The sequence below is a fragment of the Gorilla gorilla genome, chromosome 18 (assembly GCF_029281585.2).
Source record: "Gorilla gorilla gorilla isolate KB3781 chromosome 18, NHGRI_mGorGor1-v2.1_pri, whole genome shotgun sequence".
NCBI classification, from domain to species: domain Eukaryota; kingdom Metazoa; phylum Chordata; class Mammalia; order Primates; family Hominidae; genus Gorilla; species Gorilla gorilla.
This window is the reverse complement of record NC_073242.2, coordinates 118,470,346-118,492,542: the sequence shown is the minus strand read 5'-3', so window position 1 is coordinate 118,492,542 and position 22,197 is coordinate 118,470,346. Positions and strand designations below refer to the sequence as shown.

At 51.3% G+C, this 22,197-nt stretch overlaps 1 protein-coding gene across 2 annotated transcripts in view; it reads left to right on the top strand.

The window, feature by feature from the left end:
- Positions 1-21,931, top strand: part of CA5A (carbonic anhydrase 5A) — a 54,837-nt gene extending 32,906 nt beyond the window's left edge. Inside the window, exons 4-7 of one of the 2 annotated variants that reach the window (XM_031003044.3) lie at positions 275-370; positions 820-882; positions 11,256-11,411; positions 21,525-21,931. In XM_031003044.3, the coding sequence (XP_030858904.1) occupies positions 275-370; positions 820-882; positions 11,256-11,411; positions 21,525-21,797 (588 nt within the window). In that variant the 3' untranslated portion in view covers positions 21,798-21,931. Of the gene's footprint in view, positions 1-274; positions 371-819; positions 883-11,255; positions 11,412-15,213; positions 15,771-21,524 lie in introns of those variants that run through there. The other variant, XM_031003043.3, reaches the window with a different exon arrangement.
- The last annotated feature ends 266 nt before the right edge of the window (positions 21,932-22,197 follow it).

Sequence of the window (22,197 nt, the reverse complement as noted above, 5' to 3'; positions counted from 1 at the left end):
CGCCACCACGCCCAGCTATTTTTTTTTTTTTTTTTTTTTTTTTTGTATTTTTAGTAGAGACAGGATTTCACCATGTTAGCCAGCATGGTCTCGATCTCCTGACCTCGTGATCCACCCGCCTCCGCCTCCCAAAGTGCTGGGATTACAGGTGTGAGCCACGGCGCCTGGCCATTTCATTATGATTAAGTGGACACATAGGTCAGTCATTCAGAAGGGGAAGTGACTGTCTTATTTCTTGCTGATCAATTTAAGTTCTCTTTCCATTGTGTTTCAGCTGCATTTAGTTCACTGGAATTCTGTGAAATACCACAATTACAAGGAAGCTGTCGTGGGAGAGAATGGTTTGGCTGTGATAGGCGTGTTTTTAAAGGTAATCGCTTGCTCGGGAGTAGATCTAATGAAGAAAGTGGTGATCCATCATTAGGATTGCTTTCTTTTTTTGAGACAGGACTCGCTGTGTCACACAGGCTGGAGTGCAGTGGCACAGTCTTGGCTCATTGCAACCTCCACCTCCTGGGTTCAAGTGATTCTCCTGCCTCAGCCTCCCCAGTAGCTGGGACTATAGGAGTGTGCCACCACACCCAGCTAATTTTTGTATTTTTAGTAGAGACGGGGTTTCACCATATTGGCCAGGCTGGTTTCGAACTCCTGACCTTAGATGATCCGCCCGCCTCGGCCTCCCAAAGTGCTAGGATCACAGGCATGAGCCACCGCACCTGGCCTAGGATTGCTTTTAAAACGTGGTGTATTTACAGTGGAGTGAGCTTCCCCCCCCATCCACTGCCTTTTCAGCTAACCCCTCCTGTGTCTGCCACGCAGCTCGGGGCCCATCATCAGACGCTGCAGAGGCTGGTGGACATCTTGCCGGAAATAAAACATAAGGTAAGCTGCATATTTGAAATCAGCAGGCCGGGCGCGGAGGCTCACGCCTGTAATCCCAGCAATTTGGGAGGCTGAGGCAGGTGGATCACCTGAGGTTGGGAGTTCGAGACCAGCCTGACCAACATGGAGAAACCCCGTCTCCACTAAAAATACAAAACTAGCTGGGTGTGGTGGCACATGCCTGCAATCCCAGCTACTTGGGAGGCTGAGGCAGGAGAATCGTTTGAACCCAGAGGTGGAGGTTGCAGTGAGCTGAGATCGTGTCGTTGCACTCCAGCCTGGGTGACAAGAGTGAAATCCCATCTCAAAAAAAAAAAAAAGAAAAGAAAAGAAAGAAATCAGCATAATTTGACAAGCAAAATTGTTTAGTGCAGCGATTCATTTGCAAGGAAAAAGAAATGGCGTAGTGGAAAGGGCCCCGCCAAGGGGCTGTGGTTCCAGTTCTGGAAATGGGATTCCGCAGGGTTGATGCTCGTGTGTCCACAGCTAGCTCTCTCTGACTTCGAATGCATCACCACTGCTCTGGGACCCTGTTTCCTCCTCCATAAAATAAGGGTGTTGAGCTCAACAGAAGTTCCCAAAATTCAGCCATGCAGGCAAGATCCTGAAGACGTTTGACATATCTGCCTGCCAATGGGACAACTTTCTACTGAATATTTTTCTTTTCTTTTCTTTTTTATTTTTTCGAGGAGTCTCCCTCTGTCACTCAGGCTGGAATGCAGTGGCGCGATCTTGGCTCACTGCAACCTCCGCCTCCCGGGTTCAAGGAATTCTCTTGCCTCAGCCTCCCATGCAGCTGGGACAATAGGTGTGCGCCACCATACCCAGCTAATTTTTGTATTTTTAGTAGAGACGGGGTTTCACCATGTTGGCCAGGCTGGTCTCAAACTGCTGACTTCAGGTGATCTGCCCGCCTTGGCCTCCCAAGGTGCTGGGATTACAGGCGTGAATCACCGCGCCCAGCCTACTTAATGTTTTTCTTTAAATTGATTAGCTCGAAAAATTTTTAGCCTTGTCCTGGGTGATGGTATTCACTAATGATAAAGTTTGTTTTAAAACAGATTGAAACAAAAACCTCAAATCCCTAACTAATAACATTTAAGAATGTTGACTCATGTACCACCCAGCACTCTCCTTGAACAGTCCCTGTCCGACCCCAAGCTCAAGGGCGGAGAGAAACCTGCCCATACCGCAGCTCTCCACCCAGCAATCCATAGGCTTCCCTGTATCTAGCGCAGCTCGAAAAGATGGGGACAACAGTGTCGCCTTTCTCCAAGATCAGCTGAGAAAAGGCTTTGAGGGAGAAGGAGAAATTCCAAAGAAATGTAGTTTATTTATTCAGCAGCAGACAAAAGAATTCCAGGGCAGAAGGAGTCAACGCAAGCCTCACATGTGCGGACGGATGAGGCTTCAACCTGTGTTAACAATGGTGCGGGCTGGTCCAGATGGAGCTGGGACCAGCCCTTCCTCGCGGTTCAAGGAGCCGTTTGATCTGTACGTGGCCTTCGCCTTGATGCTGGCTTCGGGGCGGCCTCCTGGGACTGGGACCAGATCACCCCCTGCCGCCCCATCTGCCCGCTCAGGAACTTCACAAGGCCACGGTTCTGAGAGCTCTGACGCCCCATCCTCTTCCTCCACGCGGATCCACAGCCAGAGGAAACCTGGGGAGGGGTTGTTTTCCCAGCCAGCCTCCACCTCCCACACCAGGTGGTCCCACCTCTTGGTGGGAAAGAAAAGAGCTGGCTGTGAAGGACCCTTTACCCAAGGGCTGTTTTCCTCCCGGGGAAGGTTCTGGAGCATTTCTTCTCCATGGGGTAAGTCAGAATTTTCTAGGCAAAGCACAGGGGTGGAATGATGCCCGGGACAGGGGAGGAAGTGCCACGGAGGAATGAGCTCTGGTCCTGATGCTTATCTCTGGGCTCATCCCCTCAGCTGAAAATAAAGAGTTAGACTCTTTTTTTTTTTTTTTTTTTTTTTTTTTGAGATAAAATCTCGCTCTGTTGCCCAGGCTGGAGTGCAATGGCGCGACCTCGGCTCACTGCAACCTCCGCCTTCCAGGTTCAAGTGATTCTCCTGCCTCAACCTCCTGAGTAGCCGGAAGTACCGGCGCCCACCACCATGCCTGGCTAATTTTTGTATTTTTAGTAGAGACGGGGTTTCATCATGTTGGCCGGGCTGGTCTCAAACTCCTGACCTCAAGTGATCTGCCCACCTTGGCCTCCCAAATTGCTGGGATTACAGGCGTGAACCACCGCACCTGGCCGAGTTAGACCTTTGAGAAATTAAAAGACCTTAAGAGGCTGGGCGCGGTGGCTCACGCCTGTAATCCTAACACTTTGGGAGGCCAAAGCAGGCAGACGACCTTAGGTCAGGAGTTCAAGACCAGCCTGGCCAACATGGGGAAAGCCCATCTCTACTAAAACTACAAAAATTAGCCAGGCATGGTGGCGGGTGCCTGTAATCCCAGCTACTCAGGAGGCTGAGGCAGGAGAATTGCTTGAATCTGGGAGGTGGAGGTTGCAGTGAGCTGAGATTGTGCCACTACACTCCAGGCCGAGTGACACAGCGAGACTCATCTCAAAAAAAAAAAAAAAAGACCTTAGGAGGTAAAAGGCCCAGCCTTGGGGGCAAGAGTCTGTGCTTCATGGGCCAGGGAATCGGAAGAGACTTGAACAACCCTCTCGCCTAGAGGCTCCTAGCCTAGGACTTCTGGGAGCTTCTCCCATAGCACAGTGTATCAGAGAGCCCCAAAGTTGGACTCCTGGGTTCAGAGCCCAGATCCACCACTCCTGAGCTGCGCACCTCTGAGCCTCAGCTTCCATGCCTGTGAAATGGAGATATTAAACATCCACAGTAGCCCAGGTGTGGTGGCTCACACCTGTAATCCCAGCACTTAGGGAGACTGAGGTGAATAGATCACCTGAGGTCAGGAGTTCAAGACCAGCCTGGCCAACGTGGCAAAACCCCGTCTCTAGTAAAAATACAAAAATTAGCTGGGTATGGTGGCACACTCCTGTAATCCCAGCTACTCAGGAGGCTGAGGCAGGAGAATCGCTTGAACCCAGGAGACAGAGGTTGCAGTGAGCCGAGATCGTGCCACTGCACTCCAGTCTGGGTGACAGCTCAAGAATCCGTCTCCAAAAAAAAAAAAAATCCACACTAGAGCAGCATTCTCACCATGTAATGGAATAAGGAGCATGTCTGGTTCTTGGTGAAATGTGCAGTTGAGTTTAAGGCCCAGCTGTGGCCAGCACTCACACACACACGTCTGCTGTGGAACGCACAGGCTGCTGCTGTCCGTCACGAAACGAAAATCCACCAGCCCAATCACTAAGGTTAAAATCGCTTTTTGTTGCTGCGGGTGCTTTCTGTCAGGTGATTCCCAGAGAGAGCTATTACCTTTTGGGAGTCCATGAAACTTCAGAATGATGGCCTTGTGATGGAAAATGCTAGAAGTGTGGTTGAATCTAACTCCTGATTGGTGGGCAGTGCAGGGCAGGACAGGGCCGTGGTGGCCTCAGGCTCAAGGGCAGATGGCCTTGGCTTCAAATCCCAGCTCTGCCACTCCCCCGCGGACTCAGCGGTCCTCACCCAGGGACGGGATCACCTGCAGCTTCTGGGCTGCTTTCCTGGTTTCCTCCAGTTAAGGAACAAGTTGTCCTGAACTAGGGCAGGAAAGACCAGAGTCACATAGTCCCCATCATCTCTCCTGGTTCCAAGCTGGTCTGGGCCCTGCTGTGGGACTGACTCAGCAGAGACCCTCCAGGAACGCCTGCCACGGTCGCTCCCTGGGGACCCAGCTGGCTTCTATGCAGTGCTCAGGGCTCCAAGGGTGCATTTCCAGAAAGAGCCAGATGGACACGATGTCGTTTTCTGCCCTGGCTTCCAGAGTCACAAAGCACTGGTCCTGCGGCATCCTGTTTACCACTCCCGCCAGGAGCACCTGTCCAGGCTCAGGGCAAGGGGACATCACCCTACACCTCGGTGGAAGGGGTTCAAAGAAGCGACAGCCCTCCACATAAATTATCACACTGAATCTTCCAATCACTCCACGGGGCAGGGCCTGTGATTCATCTGTCTTGCACACACAGGAAAACCAAAGCTCAGAGAGGCAGAGAAGGCCTTGCCCGGGCACACAGCTGGCAGGTGAAGAGCCTGTTTTTAAACCCAGGAAGTGGGTCCACACAGCCTGAAGTCCCAGTCGTCCCAGCGCCCACCTCCCGCATGCAGTCAAAACCCAGGCTGAGCTCCAGCCCCTGCTGCACATTTCTGAGCTTTTCAGCAGCTTAGAGGGAAACACAGGCAGTGTCTGTAACCAAAACCACATCAGGCGCTGCCTGGAAGCCCGGACCCCCACCCCCACCCCCACCCCCATCCCATCTGCACAGGCCCCTACCAGTGCCGACCTGTCACTATGCACTCAGCTCCCAGCATGCAGGCACAGCCCCAGTGTGGCCCTGGTGACCCCGGGCAGACAATTCCAGAATGGAGACCTCAAGGCTTCGCCTTTGACCCTCTCACCATAGCCAGAAGTTTTGGCAAAAACTGCCCACAGAGGGTCCCCATCCTCCAAGCCTGGACAAGCTGCAAGCTCCTCAGGCTGCTGGGGCGCCCCCTCATCCCTGCCTTCGCAACAGTCAGGGCTACAGGGGAATTGGCTGCCTTGTGGAGTTGGAAACAGCCCACTAGGTCCAGGGGATCCAGGGAACGGCTCTATGCCCTGTGGGGGCTCTTCTAGCTTTGGCAGCAGCAGCGGCAGCACCTACTGTGCCCCACACTCAGGTGGCAGGCACTGATGGAAGCCCATTACAGCCACCACACTGCCTGTCGTACACCTGGGGAAACTGAGACTCTAAGAGGACAAAGCAAAGGCGGAGTTAGGCTGGGTGTGGCTTGACACTGATAAAATGTGGGGTCCTGTTTAAGAGAAAGAAAACAAAACCAGGAATAGAGCGGTGGCTCACGCCTTTAATCCCAGCACTTTGGGAGGCTGAGGCAGGCAGATTATCTGAGGTCAGGAGTTTGAGACGAGCCTGACCAACATAGAGAAACCCCATCTCTATTAAAAGTACAAAATTAGCCAGGTGTGATGGCACATGCGTGTAATCCCAGCTACTAGGGAGGCTAAGGCAGGAGAATCACTTGAACCCGGGAGGTGGAGATTGTGGTGAGCCGAGATCGTGCCATTGCACTCCAGCCTGAGCAACAAGAGTGAAACTCCATCTCAAAAAAAATAAATAAATAAAAGAAAAGTGGAACAAGTCGCCAACACACTTCCGCCAGCAAAAGCTTGTGGTGCTTTCCACAGGTAGCTGGGCCATCCGTGCTCAGATAATGAATGTGATGATCTTCAGCCTCATTGGTGTGCTCACCGGTGTCCCATTCTAGCTGCCTGGGGCTCACCACACGCATAAAGGAAGGGCCCTGACTTGCTCTGGGGGCCCTGAGGAGGAGCAGTTTTCTGTAACCACATGGCTGCTCCAGCCGTCATGCATCTTAGAAACAGGACAGGAACGCCTGGGGATGATGATGCAACACACAGGCATCCTCTTCTCAGCCCAAGGCTAGAAAGCTTAATTGGCAAGAAACCTGCATGCAGTGGAATGGCTGGAGCCTGCCACTCCCCCGATTGATTCCTGCAGCCTTGGGAAGGGAAGGAAGAGCCCACACCTCAGAACGGGCCAGGCCTCAGTGGCCCTGACTGGCAACGTGGCTTTGGGCAAGTTTTTTATATCTGTCTGTCTATCTTCATCAGTAAACTAGAAATACTTCTCGAAGGGTTGTTCTGAAGATTTGAAGTAGTTGCTCAGAAAGTGACTGGCACATCTGTGCCCTGGGGACGTGTGGCAGGCAGGAGGAGACGGATGTCTCACTGCACACCCACCTGTTACCCACGTGCACAGACCGACGCCTCACTGCACACCCACCTGTTACCCACGTGCACAGACTGATGCCTCACTGCACACCCACCTGTTACCCACGTGCACAGACTGACGCCTCACTGCACACCCACCTGTTACCCACGTGCATAGACCGACGCCTCACTGCACACCAGCCTGTTACCCACGTGCACAGACTGATGCCTCACTGCACACCCGCCTGTTACCCATGTGCACAGACTGCTGTCTCACTGCACACCCACCTGTTACCCACGTGCACAGACTGACGCCTCACTGCACACCCGCCTGTTACCGACGTGCACAGACTGACGCCTCACTGCACACCCGCCTGTTACCCACGTGCACCAGACTGATGTCTCACTGCACACCCACCTGTTACCCACGTGCACAGACTGAAGCCTCACTGCACACCCACCTGTTACCCACGTGCACAGACTGACGCCTCACTGTGCACCCACCTGTTACCCACGTGCACAGACTGACGCCTCACTGCACACCCGCCTGTTACCCACGTGCACAAGCAGCCTGCTCCTTCACAGCCCAGCTAGAGCGTGCAATGGGATGTCAACCCAGCTAGACCATGCAATGAGATATTACTTGGCAATCAGAAAGGACACAGCTCTAACTCATGCTGCAGTGTGGGTGAGCCTCAAAAGCACCGTGCTGAGTGAGAGACACAAGACACAAATGTTCCACATGTTACATGACTCAGTTCCTATGAAACCCACAGAGACAGAAGCAGCAGGGCGGGGGTGGGGACAAGAGCTAAAAAGTACCAAGCTTCCTCCTTGAGGTGGAAGTTCTAAAATTGACTTGGGATGGCTGCACAACTCTGAATATACCCAAAACCATAGAACTGTACACTTCAATTTTTATTTACTTTTTTTGTTTTTTGTTTTTTGTTTTCTTTTTGAGATGGAGTTTCATTCTTGTTGCCCAGGCTGGAGTGCAATGGCATGAGCTCAGCTCACTGCAACCTCTGCCTCCCGGGTTTAAGTGATTCTCCTGCCTCAGCCTCCCGAGTAGCTGGGATTACAGGCATGCGCCACCACGCCTGGCTAATTTTGTATTTTTAGTAGAGACGTGGTTTCGCCATGTTGGTCAGGCTGGTCTCGAACTCCTGACCTCAGGTGATCCACCTGCCTTGGCCTCCCAAAGTGCTGGGATTACAGGCATGAGCCACCGTGCCCGGCCTATTTACTTATTTTAAGAAAGGATCTCACTCCGTCACCCAGGCTAGAGTGCAATGGTATAATCACAGCTCACTGCAGCCTCAACCTCCGGGGCTCAAGCCATCCTCCCACCTCAGCCTCCCAACTACCTGGGACCACAGGCGTGCACCACTGCACCTGGCTAGTTTTTGTATTTTTTGTAGAGTCAGGGTCTCGTTATGTTGCTTAGGCTGGTCTCAAACTCCTGGCCTCAAGCAGCCCTCCCACATCGGCCTCCCAAAGTGCTGGGATTACAGGCATGATCCATCGCGCCCAACCAGGCTGTACACTTTAGATGGGACAGTTGCATGGTATGTGAATTCTATCACAATAATGCTGTGGGTTTTGCTGCTGCTGCTGTTGTTTGAGACAGAGTCTCTCTCTGTTGCCCAGGCTGGAGTGCGATGGTGCCATCTCGGCTCACTGCAACCTCTGCATCCTGTGCCAAAGCAATTCTTGTGTCTCAGTCTCCCAGCAGCTGCGATGACAGGCACCTGCCACCACGCCTGGCTAATTTTTGTATTTTTAGTAGAGATGGGGTTTCGCCATGTTGGTCAGGCTGGCCTTGAACTCCTGACTTCAGGTGATCTGCCTGCCTTGGCCTCCCAAAGTGCTGTGATTACAGGCATGAGCCACTGCGCCCAGCCTATAATGCTGTTTTTTTTTTTTAATTAACTGGATAATTATAAACGTGAACACGTGTGCATAGAACTGATGCATGTGTCTGCCAGCGTGGACATTCCCCGGCTTCCTTCTGGTAGCTCAGCCGCCTCTCTTGACCCTGACCCTCACTGCTTGATATTAGGAGACAAGCCCAAGGCATCTGGGTTGCCGGCTTCCACCTTGGAAGGCCAGGGCCCAGCAAAGTCAAGGTGATGTGATGTGGCTGAGCAGGGAGGCCATCTTCCTTGCAGACAGGGACTCTGTCACTTTGGACTGGACTCTTGTCCCACAGTGCTGGCCAGGGGCAGGTGCAGAGCTGTGCTTGGTTGGCATGGTACGCTGATGAGGGCTGTGTTGCGGCCAGGCCCAACCACCGTGAGCCGAGATCATGCCACGGCACTCCAGCTTGGAAGACAGAGTGAGACTCTGCCGCAAAAAAATAAAAAAAATAAAAAGTTATAAATAGAAATACCCTATGATTCAGCAATCACACACTTCTGGGTATATATCCAAAAGAGCTGGCTGGGCACAGTGGCTTATGCCTGTAATCCCAATATTTTGAGAAGCCAAGGCAGGAGGATCGCTTGAGCCCAGGAGTTGGAGAACAGCTTGGGCAAGATGGCAAGACCCCCTGGCTACAAACAATTAATTTTAAACCCTGGTGTGGTGTCCTAGCTACTTGGGAAACTGAGGCGGGGGGATCGCTTGAGCCCAGGAATTAGAGCCTGCAGTGAGCTATGGTGGCATCATTGCACTCCTGCCTGGGTGACAAAGTAAGACCCTGACTCTTTTTGTTTTTTGGCTGTGAGTATATTCAATGCAAAATAATCCTCTCTGATTTTACTGAGGTAGCTGGCCATGTCCACGACCAAATCTGCCTCTAAACTGGAATTCGGTTGCTGACCCAGCCCGAGCCTCGGCTTTCTTGTCGGCACCAGGGGCACAGCACTCCGTCTGTAGGTATGTCTGTCGGCTTCCCCTGTTGTGAGTCTTGCAGGTCGCTCACCCTCCAGACCTTTAGGCCGAGGCCTGCCAGTCCCTGGACGGCTGCAGCATAGGGTGGCAGGCACAATTTCCAGGGACAGATGAAGGTAATCACGGAGATACTGGATACCCTCATTGGTAAGGTAGCAGTAGAAATGTCTCCAGGCAAGCTGGGCACAGTGGCTCACGCCTGTAATCCCAACACTTTGGGAGGCCGAGGTGGGCAGATCACGAGGTCAGGAGATCGAGACCATCCTGACTAATATGGTGAAACCCCGTCTCTACTAAAAATATAAAAAATTAGCTGGTCGCAATGGCATGAAGATGTAGTCCCAGCTACTCGGGAGGCCGAGGCAGGAGAATCGCTGGAACCCAGGAAGCAGAGGCTGCAGTGAGCTGAGATCGCACCACTGCACTCCAGCCTGGGTGACAGAGCGAGACTCTGTCTCAAAAAAAAAAAAAAAAAAAGAAAGAAAAGAAAGGAAGAAAGAAAGAAATGTCTCTAGGCAAACTGTTCCTTCAGGCAGCCTCGGGGCTTGAGAGACTGCATGGCCTTCGTGACATGAAGGTTGGGCACATTCTTGTCTGCCAGCTCCAGGTGCTTAGGCATGTGGACATCCTTCTTAGCCACCATGACTCCCTCCTTAAAAAGGAGCCCATAGGCCGGGCACAGTGGCTCACCCCAGCACTTTGGGAGGCCGAGGTGGGTGGATCACCCGAGGTCAGGAGTTCAAGACCCGCCTGGCTAACATGGTGAGACCCTGTCTCTACTAAAAATACAAAAATTAGCTGGGCGTGGTGGCGGGCGCTGGAGGCTGAGGCAGGAGAATCGCTTGAACCTGGGAGGCGGAGGTTGCGGTGAGCCAAGATCGCACCATTGCACTCCAGCCTGGGCAACAAGAGCAAAACTCCGTCTCGAAAAAAAAAAAAAGGTTGAGATGGTAAATTTTATGTTATGTATATTTTATCACAATAAAAAATAATATTTTTTGCAGCCAAGGTATGCTAAAAGAAATGGCTTTATTTTTATTATTTATTATTTATTATTATTATTATTATTATTGACAGAGTCTCACTCTGTTGCCCAGGCTGGAGTGCAGTGGCATGATCTTGGCTCACTGCATCTCTGCCTCCTGGGCTCAAGCGATTCTCCTGCCTCAGCCTCCTGAGTAGCTGGGACTACAGGCGCCCACCACCACATCTGGATAATTTTTGTATTTTTAGTAGAGACAGGGTTTCACCACGTTGACCAGGCTGGTCTCGAACTCCTGACCTCAAGTGACGCACCCGCCTCGGCCTCCCAAAGTGCTGAGATTACAGGGGTGAGCTACTGCGCCCCAAGAAATGACTTCAAAAGGAAAAATGTAAGCACCAACGTAAGCTGGTGTAATGTAATGTAATTCCCACCAGTGTAAGTTGGCAGGAATCCTTGCTCTGTATAGAAGGGTCACATTTTCTCATCACTGCTTCCAAGTGTGACAGCAGTGGCCTCATGGCCTTATCTCGGGGAAAGCACTTCCTTCCAAGTACCATGAAGGCCTCACGTGCTGAGACAAGATGGAAGCTCCTAGTCTCCCCTGAGGACTGACACGGCCTGTGCTTCTCGGTCTCTCAGGACACGCGGGCGGCCATGCGCCCCTTCGACCCCTCCACTCTGCTGCCCACCTGCTGGGATTACTGGACCTACGCGGGTTCTCTCACCACCCCGCCGCTGACCGAGTCGGTCACCTGGATCATCCAGAAGGAGCCCGTTGAAGTGTCCCCAAGCCAGGTGAGCCGTGCCCGTAACTGGCATGATGGCGCTTCATGGAAGGCGTCTCTCTTGCTTGGCAGCGTCACTAAGATGCTGCATGAGAGCGTTGTGGAGTAATATATATTCTTTCATGCATTTGGGGCGTTCTTACACAAGAAGAAATTTCCAATTGAGGTAGGAGCTTGTTGAGATTGGACAGCAGTTCCAGTGATCACAGCGAGCATGTCCTGAGCAACGCCCTAATCTATCACACACAGACACACAAGGCATCCATGGGAATTGTCCCAGGGTCATGGGTCTGCATGGTTTTTGTTTTCTTCCTTTTTCTTTTCTTTCCTTTTTGAGACAGAGTCTTGCTCTATCGCCCAGGCTGGAGTGCAGTGGTGCGATCTCGGCTCACTACAACCTCCACCTCCTGGGTTCAAGTGATTCTCCTGCCTCAGCCTCCCGAATAGCTGGGATTACAGGCACCCATCACCACGCCTGGCTAATTTTTGTATTTTTAGTAGAGACGGAGTCTCACCGTGTTGGCCAGGCTGGTCTTGAACTCTTGACCTCAGGTGATCTGCCCACCTTGGCCTCCCAAAGTGCTGGGATTCCAGGCATAAGCCACCGAGCCCGGCCTCCTTTTTCTTATCTAAATAGTTTCATTGCTTTTTTTTTTTTTTGAAAATTAGTTAATAATATTTGTATACACTTTTTAAAGTTATACTCTTGGGCTGGGCGTTATGGCTCGTACCCATAATTTTAGCACTTAAAGAGGCCAAGGCAGGCAGATCACTTGAGGCCAGGAGTTCAAGACCAGCCTGACCAACATGGTGAAACCCCGTCTCTACTAAATCTACAAAATTAGCCAGGCGTGGTGGTGCATGCCTGTAATATCAGCTACTTGGGAGGCTGGGGCAAGAGAATAACTTGAAGCCGGGAGGCAGAGGCTGCAGTGAGCCGAGATCATGCCACTGCACTCCAGCCTGGACAACAAGAGCAAAACTCCATCTCAAATAAATAAATAAATAAAAATACAAAAATTAGCCGGGCATGGTGGCGTGTGCCTCTAGTCCCAGCTACTTGGGAGGCTGAGGTAGGAGAATCACTTGAACCTGGAAGGCAGAGGTTGCAGTGAGCTGAGATGGCACCACTGCACTCCAACCTGGGCGACAGAGTGAGACTCTGTCTCAAAAAAAATAATAATAAATAAATAAAAGTTATACTATCATTTTTTTCTGGAAATCTTAAGAATCTGTAGCAATTCTGTCTGTCCAAGGCAGTTTAGAACCGCAGGCGTGCTGCCTATGCCCCGCCCCCTCCCGGCAGACTTTTCTCAGCAGTCACAGCAGGACTTAGCATCTCTGGCTTATCTGTTTCTGAGGGCTCCAGGTGAGCTCTTACAGGGTCTTTCAGTCTCCTGGGCCTGTGAAAATATTCCCTTATATACAAACCATGGCATGATATCATTTGCACTTGGAGATGTGGGATGATCTGCTTGCCTCCAAACCAGAGCTGTTGGACATGGGGAAGGCTTTTGTCGAAGGTGGCCCCTTGTCAGCAAGGCCCTTATGCCACTCAACAAGCATATATGTGACAAGTGCCCGTTCTGGGTCTGTGCCACCAAGAGAGGGTGGGAGGGGGGCAGGTGTGGAGGGGCGGCACAGGAACAGGGCATTCGTCTCAGAACACTGCTGTCTGGCAGGAAAGTAGAAACAAAGCCAATAGTATTAAGCCAGGGTGGCCGGTGTCACATAAAAATGCAGGGCAGGAGCCCCTTATCCTGAGCAGGGGAGCCAGGGAGGCACATGTCCTGGAAGGCGGGGAGTTTTCCAGGGGAGGAGAAAGGCTGCCTTTCTGAGACAGTCAACAAATGTGCAGACCACAAATGTGGATAAGCACACCGTGGTCACGGCCCAGGAGGCCACGTGCACCATGTGCGCGCAACTCTAGGAGGTGCTGGATCATCACGCAGGGCTAACTGGACCAGTATGCTGTGAGCATGTAGACTTAATCTCACTTCTGAATTTAATTAAATGCGTGAGTTGCCTCACAGTGTTCATAAGTATATTCTGTGAACAAGTGAGATAATACATAAAAAGTCTTTTTTTATTTTTTATTTATTTATTTTTTTTGAGATGGAGTTTCCCTCTTGTTGCCCTGGCTGGAGTGCAATGGCGTGATCTCGCTCACCACAAGCTCCGCCTCCCAGGTTAAAGAGCTTCTCCTGCCTCACCCTCCCAAGTAGCTGGATTACAAGCATGAGCCACCACACCTGGCTAATTTTGTATTTTTAGTAGAGATGGGGTTTCTCCATGTTGGCCAGGCTGGTCTCAAACTCCTGACTTCAGGTGATTCACCCACCTCAGCCTCCCAAAATGCTGGGATTACAGGCGTGAGCCACCACACCTGGCCTCCCGAAGTGCTGGGATTACAGGCATGTGCCACCACACCTGGCTAATTTTGTATTTTTAGTAGAAACAGGGTTTCTCCATGTTGGCCAGGCTGGTCTCAAACTCCTGACCTCAGGTGATTCACCCACCTCGGCCTCCCAAAGTGCTGGGATTACAGGCGTGAGGCACCACATCCAGCCATAAAAAGTAGTCTTTTAGTTCCTTGAGTGAAAAGTAAATGCAAATGTTACTTTAGCATTTACATTATAGGTGTTAGTTATCTATTGCTGTGTAACAAATAGCTCCAAAGCATAGTGGCTTTAGAAAACAATCATTTGGGCCGGGTGCAGTAGCTCATGCCTGTAATCCCAGCACTTTGGGGGCCTAGGCGAGTGGATCGCCTGAGGTCAGGAGTTCAAGACCAGCCTGACCAACATGGTGAAACCCTGTTTCTACTAAAAATACAAAATTAGGCCGAGCACAGTGGCTAATGCCTATAATTCCAGTACTTTGGGAGGCCGAGGCAGGTGGATAACCTGAGGTCAGGAGTTTGAGAGCAGCCTGACCAACATGGAGAAAACCCATCTCTACTAAAAATACAAAATTAGCTGGGCGTGGTGGCGCATGCCTGTAAGCCCAGCTACTCCTGAGGCTGAGGCAGAAGAATCCCTTGAACCCAGGAGGCGGAGGTTGCGGTGAGCAAAGATCACACCATTGCACTCCAGTCTGGGCAACAGGAGCGAAAATCCATCTCAAAAAAAAAAAAAAGAAAGAAAGAAAAATTAGCCGGGCATAGTGGCTTGTGCCTGTAATCCCAACTACTCAGGAGGCCAAGGCAGGAGAATTGCTTGAACCCGGGAGGCGGAGGTTGCAGCGAGCTGAGATCTCGCCAATGACACTCCAGCCTGGGAAACAAGAGCAAAACACTGTCTCAAACAACAACAACAACAACAACAACAAAAACCAATCATTTATTATCTCCCATAGTTTCCTTGGGTTGTGAATTTGGGTGGCTCTGGCTTACCATCTTTCATGAATTGTAGCCCAGTGTCAGCTGGGACTGTAGCGATCTGAAAGCTCAACTAGGGCTAGAGGATTGATTCCAAGGTTGGCCCTCTCAAGTAGCTGGCAAGTTGGTGCTAGCAGTTGGCTGGGAGCCTCAGTTCCTCTCCCTATGGGCCTCTCCTCGGGGCTGCTTGAGTACCCTCCCAATATGGCGACCAGCTTCCCCCCCAGAGCAAGTGATCCTAAAGACCAAGGCGGAAGCGGCAATGCCTTTTATAACCTGGCCCTGCACACACCATCACTTCCACCATATTTACTGGTCATTTCGGGCCATCCTGATTCAGCATGGGAGGGGACCACACAAGGCCTGAGGGACACCCGGAGGCTGGCTCACCCTGCACTCATACCAAGCTCACCCTGGCTGCCCTCTATTCCAGCTCTCTGCATTTCGTACTCTCCTGTTTTCTGCACTTGGTGAAGAGGAGAAGATGATGGTGAACAACTTTCGCCCACTTCAACCCCTGATGAACCGGAAGGTCTGGGCGTCCTTCCAGGCCACTAATGAGGGCACAAGGTCCTAGAGACATTAGGTCCACATGAATAGCAGAACTGACTTTGAAGGAAGGAAGCATTGTTTCCCAAGTTTCACAATGTGATTGTACATGACTTCTGAAATTAAAAAGAGAGCATGAGGTTATTGTTTTAGTCAAAGTACTTTTCAGCTGCAAGTGAAAGAAAGATGTGTAAGTACCGTGGGGAACATAACGCTGGGATGGAGGGGTGTGCCATGGCACCCAACGCAAGCACAGGGAGCTTAGTTTCACTGTAACAAAGTACCACAAACTTGGTGGCTTAAAACAGTGGAGATTGATTCTCTTACGGTTCAGTGAGCCAGAAGCCCGACACCAAGGTGTCCGCACGGCTGCTTCCTTCTGAGGCTCTAGGGGAGGATCCTTTTCCTTGCCTTTCCAGCTTCTGCCTCCTCCTTGTAAGAAATGGCCGGGCGCATTGCCTCATGCCTTTAATCCCAGCGCTTTGGGAGGCCGAGGCGGGTGGATCACGAGGTCAGGAGATCGAGACCATCCTGGCCAACATGGTGAAACCCCGTCTCTATAAAAAACACAAAAATTAGCTGGGTGTGGTGCTGCATGTCTGTAATCCCAGCTACTTGGGAGGCTGAGGCAGAAGAATTGCTTGAACTCGGGAGGCGGAGGTTGCAGTGAGCCAAGATCGCACTATTGCACTCCAGCATGGGCAACAAGAGCAAAACTCCGTCTCAAAATAAAAAGGAATTCTTGTGAGGCCAGAAACTGTGGTTCACGCCTGTAATCCCAGCACTTTGGGAGGCCGAGGCAGGCAGATCACTTGAGGTCAGGAGTTTGAGACCAGCCTGGCCAACATGGTGAAACCCCGTGTCTACCAAAAATACAACCAAAAATAATCTGGCAGGATAAAACCAGAAAACATACACAATTTGATGTCAAGGCCTACTTCAAAAGCTGTAGTAGGTCAGGTGCAGTGGCTCATGCCTGTAATCCCAGCACTTTGGGAGGCTGAGGTGGGGAGATCACCTGAGGTGAGAAGTTCGACACCAGCCTGGCCAAAATTGCGAAACCACGTCTCTGCTAAAAATACAAAAATTAGCTAGGTGCGGTGGCTCATGCCTGTAATCCCAGCTACTCAGGAGACTGAGGCAGGAGAATCGCTTGAACCCGGGAGGCAGAGCTTGCAGTGAGCTGAGATCACACCACTGCACTCCAGCCAGGGCGACAGAGCGAGACTCCGTCTCAAAATAAATAAATAAATAAAAATAAAAAGCTATATTAATTAAGATAATGTGGTACCTGTCAGAGAAGGACAAATCAACCAATGAAAAAGAATAGCGTGTCTAGAAGGTTCCACACATTCGTGATCCCTGACTCATGCTGTAGGGAATGGACGGGCTTTTCTGTGAATAGTTTTGGATCATTTGGATATTTATCTATCTATTGATTGATCGATCAATTCATCAGTCGATCCACGGGGTCTCAGTATGTTGCCCAGGTTGGTCCTGAACTCCTGGGCTCCAATAGTTCTCCTGCCTTGACCTCCCAAAGTGCTGGGATTACAGGCATTAGCCACCCCACCGAGCCAACGGGATATCCAAATGGGGAACCATGAATCTTTTTTCTCACCATACCTCACACCCCTACCTCACAGCACACACAAAAATTAATTCCTAACAGACTATAGATCTAAACAGGAAAGGTAAAACAATAAAGCTCCTAAAAAATAACATAGGAGCTGGGCGCTGTGGCTCACGGCTGTAAACCCAGCACTTTGGGAGGCCAAGTTCCAGACTAGCCGACCAACATGGAGAAAACCTGTCTCTACTAAAAATACAGACTCAGCCGAGCTTGGTGGTGCATGCCTGTAATCCCAGCTACTTGGGAGGCTGAGGCAGGAGGATTGCTTGAACCCGCAAGGCGGAGGTTGTAGTGAGCCGAGATCGCGCCATTGCATTCCAGCCTGGGAAACAAGAGCGAAACTTCGTCTCAAAAAAAAAGAAAAAAAAAAAAGACTTGATCCAGAACTCAATGTTGGGTCTGAGTGTGGCTTTTCCGTCTCTCTTTCATGATGTTGTCTTTCTCTTGGCAAGCTCATTCTTTTGGTGGAAAGAGAGCTACTACTCGTGCCAGGATGGTTTCCATTAATTCATGTAACATTTATTGAGTGCCAATTACGTGGCAGGCTCTATTCTAGACTCTGGGGACGGAGCCTAGACTGTTTAAGGTCTGAAGAGCCTTTGCCTCAGAGCTCACATTCTGATGGAAGGAGGTAGACCATGATGCATCCACACAGAAAGTCTGGGGTGGTAAGTCACAGGGAGAGGACATGGCTGGGTGGGGAGGTCTCTTCTACAGGGGCCATTTGGGCAGAGACCAAGGGAGGAGTGAACCACGTGGCTACCCAAGGGCAGAGAATTCCAGGCAGAGGCTGGAGGCAGGAGCGCCCTTCTGGTGTTCAAGGTGCAGCCCGAGGGTGAGGGCAGCCAAGTGCAGGGGTGAGGAGAGAGGCATGGGAGGCAAGGGTGGGTACTGGGGCCCCACAGGCTAGGTGGAGACTTTGGAGCTGCTGCTGGGTTCTGAGCAAAGGGCATTTTCGAGTGGAGAGGCTCAGTTTGGCTGTGCTGCCAAAGAGTTTTCCAAAGTGGTCATTCCTGTCCTTGCCAGCAGGTCGTTGTGTGCTTTCTGGAGGGTGTGCCCAGGTGTCTCCTGTGGATTTAATTTGCACTTCCCTAATGATTAATGACGTGGAGCACTTTGTGCAGATTCATTGGCCAGCTGCATATCCTCTTTCACCAGATACCTGCTTGAGCCATTTGCCCATTTTTCTCTTGGGCTGTCTGTGGTTTTCTTATTGATTTTTAGGAGTTCTTTATATACTCCAATTATAAGGCCTTTGTCCATTTTACAAATCTCTTCTCCCACTCTGGGGCTGCCTTTCACCCTCTTTTTTTGTTGTTGTTGTTTTGTTTTGTTTTTGAGACGGAGTCTTGCTTTGTCACCCAGGCTGGAGTGCAGTGGTGCAATCTTGGCTCACTGCAACCTTCACCTCCCAGGTTCAGGTGATTCTCCTGCCTCAGCCTCACAAGTAGCTGGGATTACAGGCATACACCACCGTGCCTGGCTAATTTTGTATTTTTAGTAGAGACGGGATTTCTCCACGTTGGTCAGGCTGGTCTCAATCTCCCGACCTCAGGTGATCCGCCTGCCTCGTCCTCCCAAAGTGCTGAGATTACTGGCATGAGTCACTGCGTCGGGTCTGGATCACGTTTATAGCAATGGTTGCACCTGATCAGTTACACAAGCCAATAGGTGCCCTTTCATGTAAGCCAGTTTGGGTTTCTTTTTACCTATTACTTGCTTGGAAAAAATCCAAAATCAGTACAGTGTTTCTCTTTTCCTTTTTTTTAGATGGAGTGTCGCTCTGTCGCCCAGGCTGGAGTGCAATGTCACGATCTCAGCTCACTGCAACCTCTGCCTCCCGGGTTCAAACAGTTCTCCTGCCTCAGCCTCCCGAGTAGTTGGGATTACAGGCGCCCGCCACCACGCCCAGCGAATTTTTTTTTTTTTTTTTTTGAGACAGAGTTTTGCTCTTGTCGCCTAGGCTGGAGTGCATCGATGCGATCTTGGTTCACCACAACCTCTGCCTCCCAGGTTCAAGTGATTCTCCTGCCTCAGCCTCCCAATTAGCTGAGATTACAGGCATGGGCCACCACGCCTGGCTAATTTTGTATTTTTACGAGAGACGGGGTTTCTCCATGTTGGTCAGGCTGGTCTCAAACTCTCAACCTAAGGTGATCCGCCCGCCTCAGCCTCCCAAAGTGCTGGGATTACAGACGCGAGCCACTGCGCCCAGTATTTTTTTTTTTTTTTTTTTTTTTGCATTTTTAGTAGAGATTCGGTTTCACCATGTTGGTCAGGCTGGTCTCGAACTCCTGACCTCAGGTGATCTGCCTACCTTGGCCTCCCAAAGTGCTGGGGTTACAGGCATGAGCCACCGCGCCTGGCCCAGTATTTTTATTTTCATAGCATTAAAAAATATTCCCGCCAGAAGAGAGAAAGTTTTACAACAAACCTAATTACATTATCTTCCAACGTTACCTTACAGTCAGATGAGCACAGAAAAATAAGCAGATGCTCATCTGTTTCCCAAGGTGATAAAGGCCGTTTCATTCCGGGGAGATAAAGAATAAGTAGGTTAGGTCAGGCGCGGTGGCTCACGCCTGCAATCCCAGCACTTTGGGAGGCTGAGGTGGGCAGATCACCTGAGGTCAGGAGTTCGAGACCAGCCTGGGCAACACGGTGAAGCCCCGTCTCCACTAAAAAAAAATGCAAAACATTAGTCGGGCGTGGTTGCAGGCACCTGTAATCCCAGCTACTTGGGAGGCTGAGGCAGGAGAATTGCTTGAAGCCGGGATGCAGAGATTGCAATGAGCCAAGATTGTGCCACTGCACTCCAGTCTGGGCAACAGAGCGAGACTCCACCTCCAAAAAAAAAAAAATACAAAAACTAGGCCGGGTGCGGTGGCTCACGCCTGTAATCCCAGCACTTTGGAAGGCTGAGGCAGGTAGATCATGAGGTCAGGAGATCAAGACCATCCTGGCTAACACGGTGAAACCCCGTCTCTACTAAAAATACAAAAAACTAGCCGGGTGTGCTGGTATGTACCTGTAGTCCCAGCTACTCGGGAGACTGAGGCAGGGAGAATTGCTTGAACCCAGGAGGTGGAGGTTGCAGTGAGCCGAGATCGTGCCACTGTACTCCAGCCTGGGCAACAGAGTGAGACTCCATCTCAAAAAGAAAAAAAAAAAAAACTAAGGCTAGGCGCGGTGGCTCACGCCTGTAATCCCGGCACTTTGGAAGGCTGAGGTGGGCAGATGATGAGGTCAGGAGTTTGAGACGAGCCTGGGCAATATTGTGAAACCCTGTCTCTTCTAAAAATACAAAGAAAAATCAGCCGGGCGTGTTGGCACGCACCTATAATCCCAGCTACTGTGGAGGCTGAGGCAGGAGAATCGCTTGAACCTGGGAGGCAGAGCTTGCAGTGAGCCGAGATGGCGGCCACCGCACTCCAGCCTGGGCGACAGAGTGAGACTCCGTCTCAAAACAAAACAACAAAACGAAATCTAGCCAGAAATCGCTTGAACCCAGGAGGTGGAGGGCGCAATAAGCTGAGATTGTGCCACTGCCCTCTAGCCTGGGCAACAGAGTGAGACTCCACCCCTCCACGCCCCCCCAAAATAAAGTGTCTGGCTCTTTAAAGGAGATCACACTCGGTGGCGACGCGGGTGAAAGAGGATTGGGTTGAAGGAGTCGAAGTGGAAGTGGGAAAGCACCAAGCCAGGAAATGGGCACGTTTCTGTTCTGCTCTAAGCTGCTGCTGCTGACTCCGACTCCGTCGATCAAGAGGAGTTTGCTGAAGGACAGGGTGTACGGCTGCCTCGCCCGCTCCTGAACCAGGCCCGGGGTGAAGTGTGTTGTGCACATTCAGCAGCTCCAGCCCCGCTGTGGGTCGCACTGACATGCTGGGCCCAGCCCACGCCCCAGAAGCTCGCAGCGCCGTCGGTCTGGGGAATGGTGTTTTAGGAAAAACTCCCGAAGTGACAGGATGGTGTCGTTGGGCATAAGGGCCACGGCACTCCCACTGAGTTGCGACAAGTTCTACAAAATCGTCCTGGTTTTTAATAAGGAAACTGAGGCTCACTTGAGAAGTTGAGAAAGTTGTCGCTGACCCGCTAGGCCAAGGGATACGCAGCATTTCACTCTTGCCTTCTCTGATTTGTGCAATCAGTCAAGGAAAAAGCGCAGCAAAGAGAGAAAGTCCTGAACCTTAAAACCCAGGAGAAGACTTATCCTACAATACCGGGGAGTTCACGCTGATGGAAGCAGCAGCCAGAGGAAGGCACTTGGCTGGGCTTCCTGCAGCGCTCTGAGAACAGCCCGCTCCTCTGCTGGGGAAGGGGTGACACAGTCAATGGAGGGGGTGGTCTCTGAACCTGGAGCTTGGGATGGGGGCAAAGAGCAGCTATTCAGCCATTCTCCATGGGCTGCCCATTTCCACAGGGGCTTGGGGACAGAGAAAGGCCCAAGCGGCCAGAGGGGCCCTGGGCTCCAGTTCTACCGGCCCCATGTTGACATCGTGTCCAACAAGACACCAAGAGAAGCAGGGAGTGGCTGACCTTCATTTTCCGTATCAACACAGGGGGCCTTCTGCATGCACCAACATCTTTGTCTCCTGAAAAATGGCCTTTGTCAGTTATTTTTAAAAACTGGTGCTAATCCTGAGACACGGAGATACTCCCGGGAAGCCATCCGAGCCTGGACACACCGAGATGAAACCACAAACACGCCGAGAGGAAAAGACATTGATTCCAGCCCTCAAAGCAACGGGACAAAAAACAAACAGGAGGCTTCCCTCCCGCCCCAGGGGCAGCGGCCAGTGTCTGTGGCTCTGCGGGAAGGGCTCTCACTGTGACCAGATTGTGGCTTCTGATTGTATTGTAGAATTTCTGGCCCAGCTTTTAAGGTTCAAGGCTTCCTCCCTTTGCTTTTATGTTATTTTCTTGTTTAATAAAGATACGCCTGTGTGAGAAGCATTGCCTATTCCCAGCTGCCACCGCCTCCTCCTCCTCCGCATCCTCCCCATCCCCAGCACGTCCTTCCCATTGACCCTCCAGAGAACCAAGCTCAATTCAGAGCAGACCATGTGCCCAGCTACATCCCCTCAGCCTTGCCCCCCTGAGACAGAATCCACATTCCTGCCCCTCCGCCCCCACCCTCTCCTGGCAGCCCACTCTGTGCCGACCAGAATATCGGCCCCCTCCCACCCCAGGGCTCTTGTGGCTGTTCTGATGGACCTGAGGGCACCCTTCCCC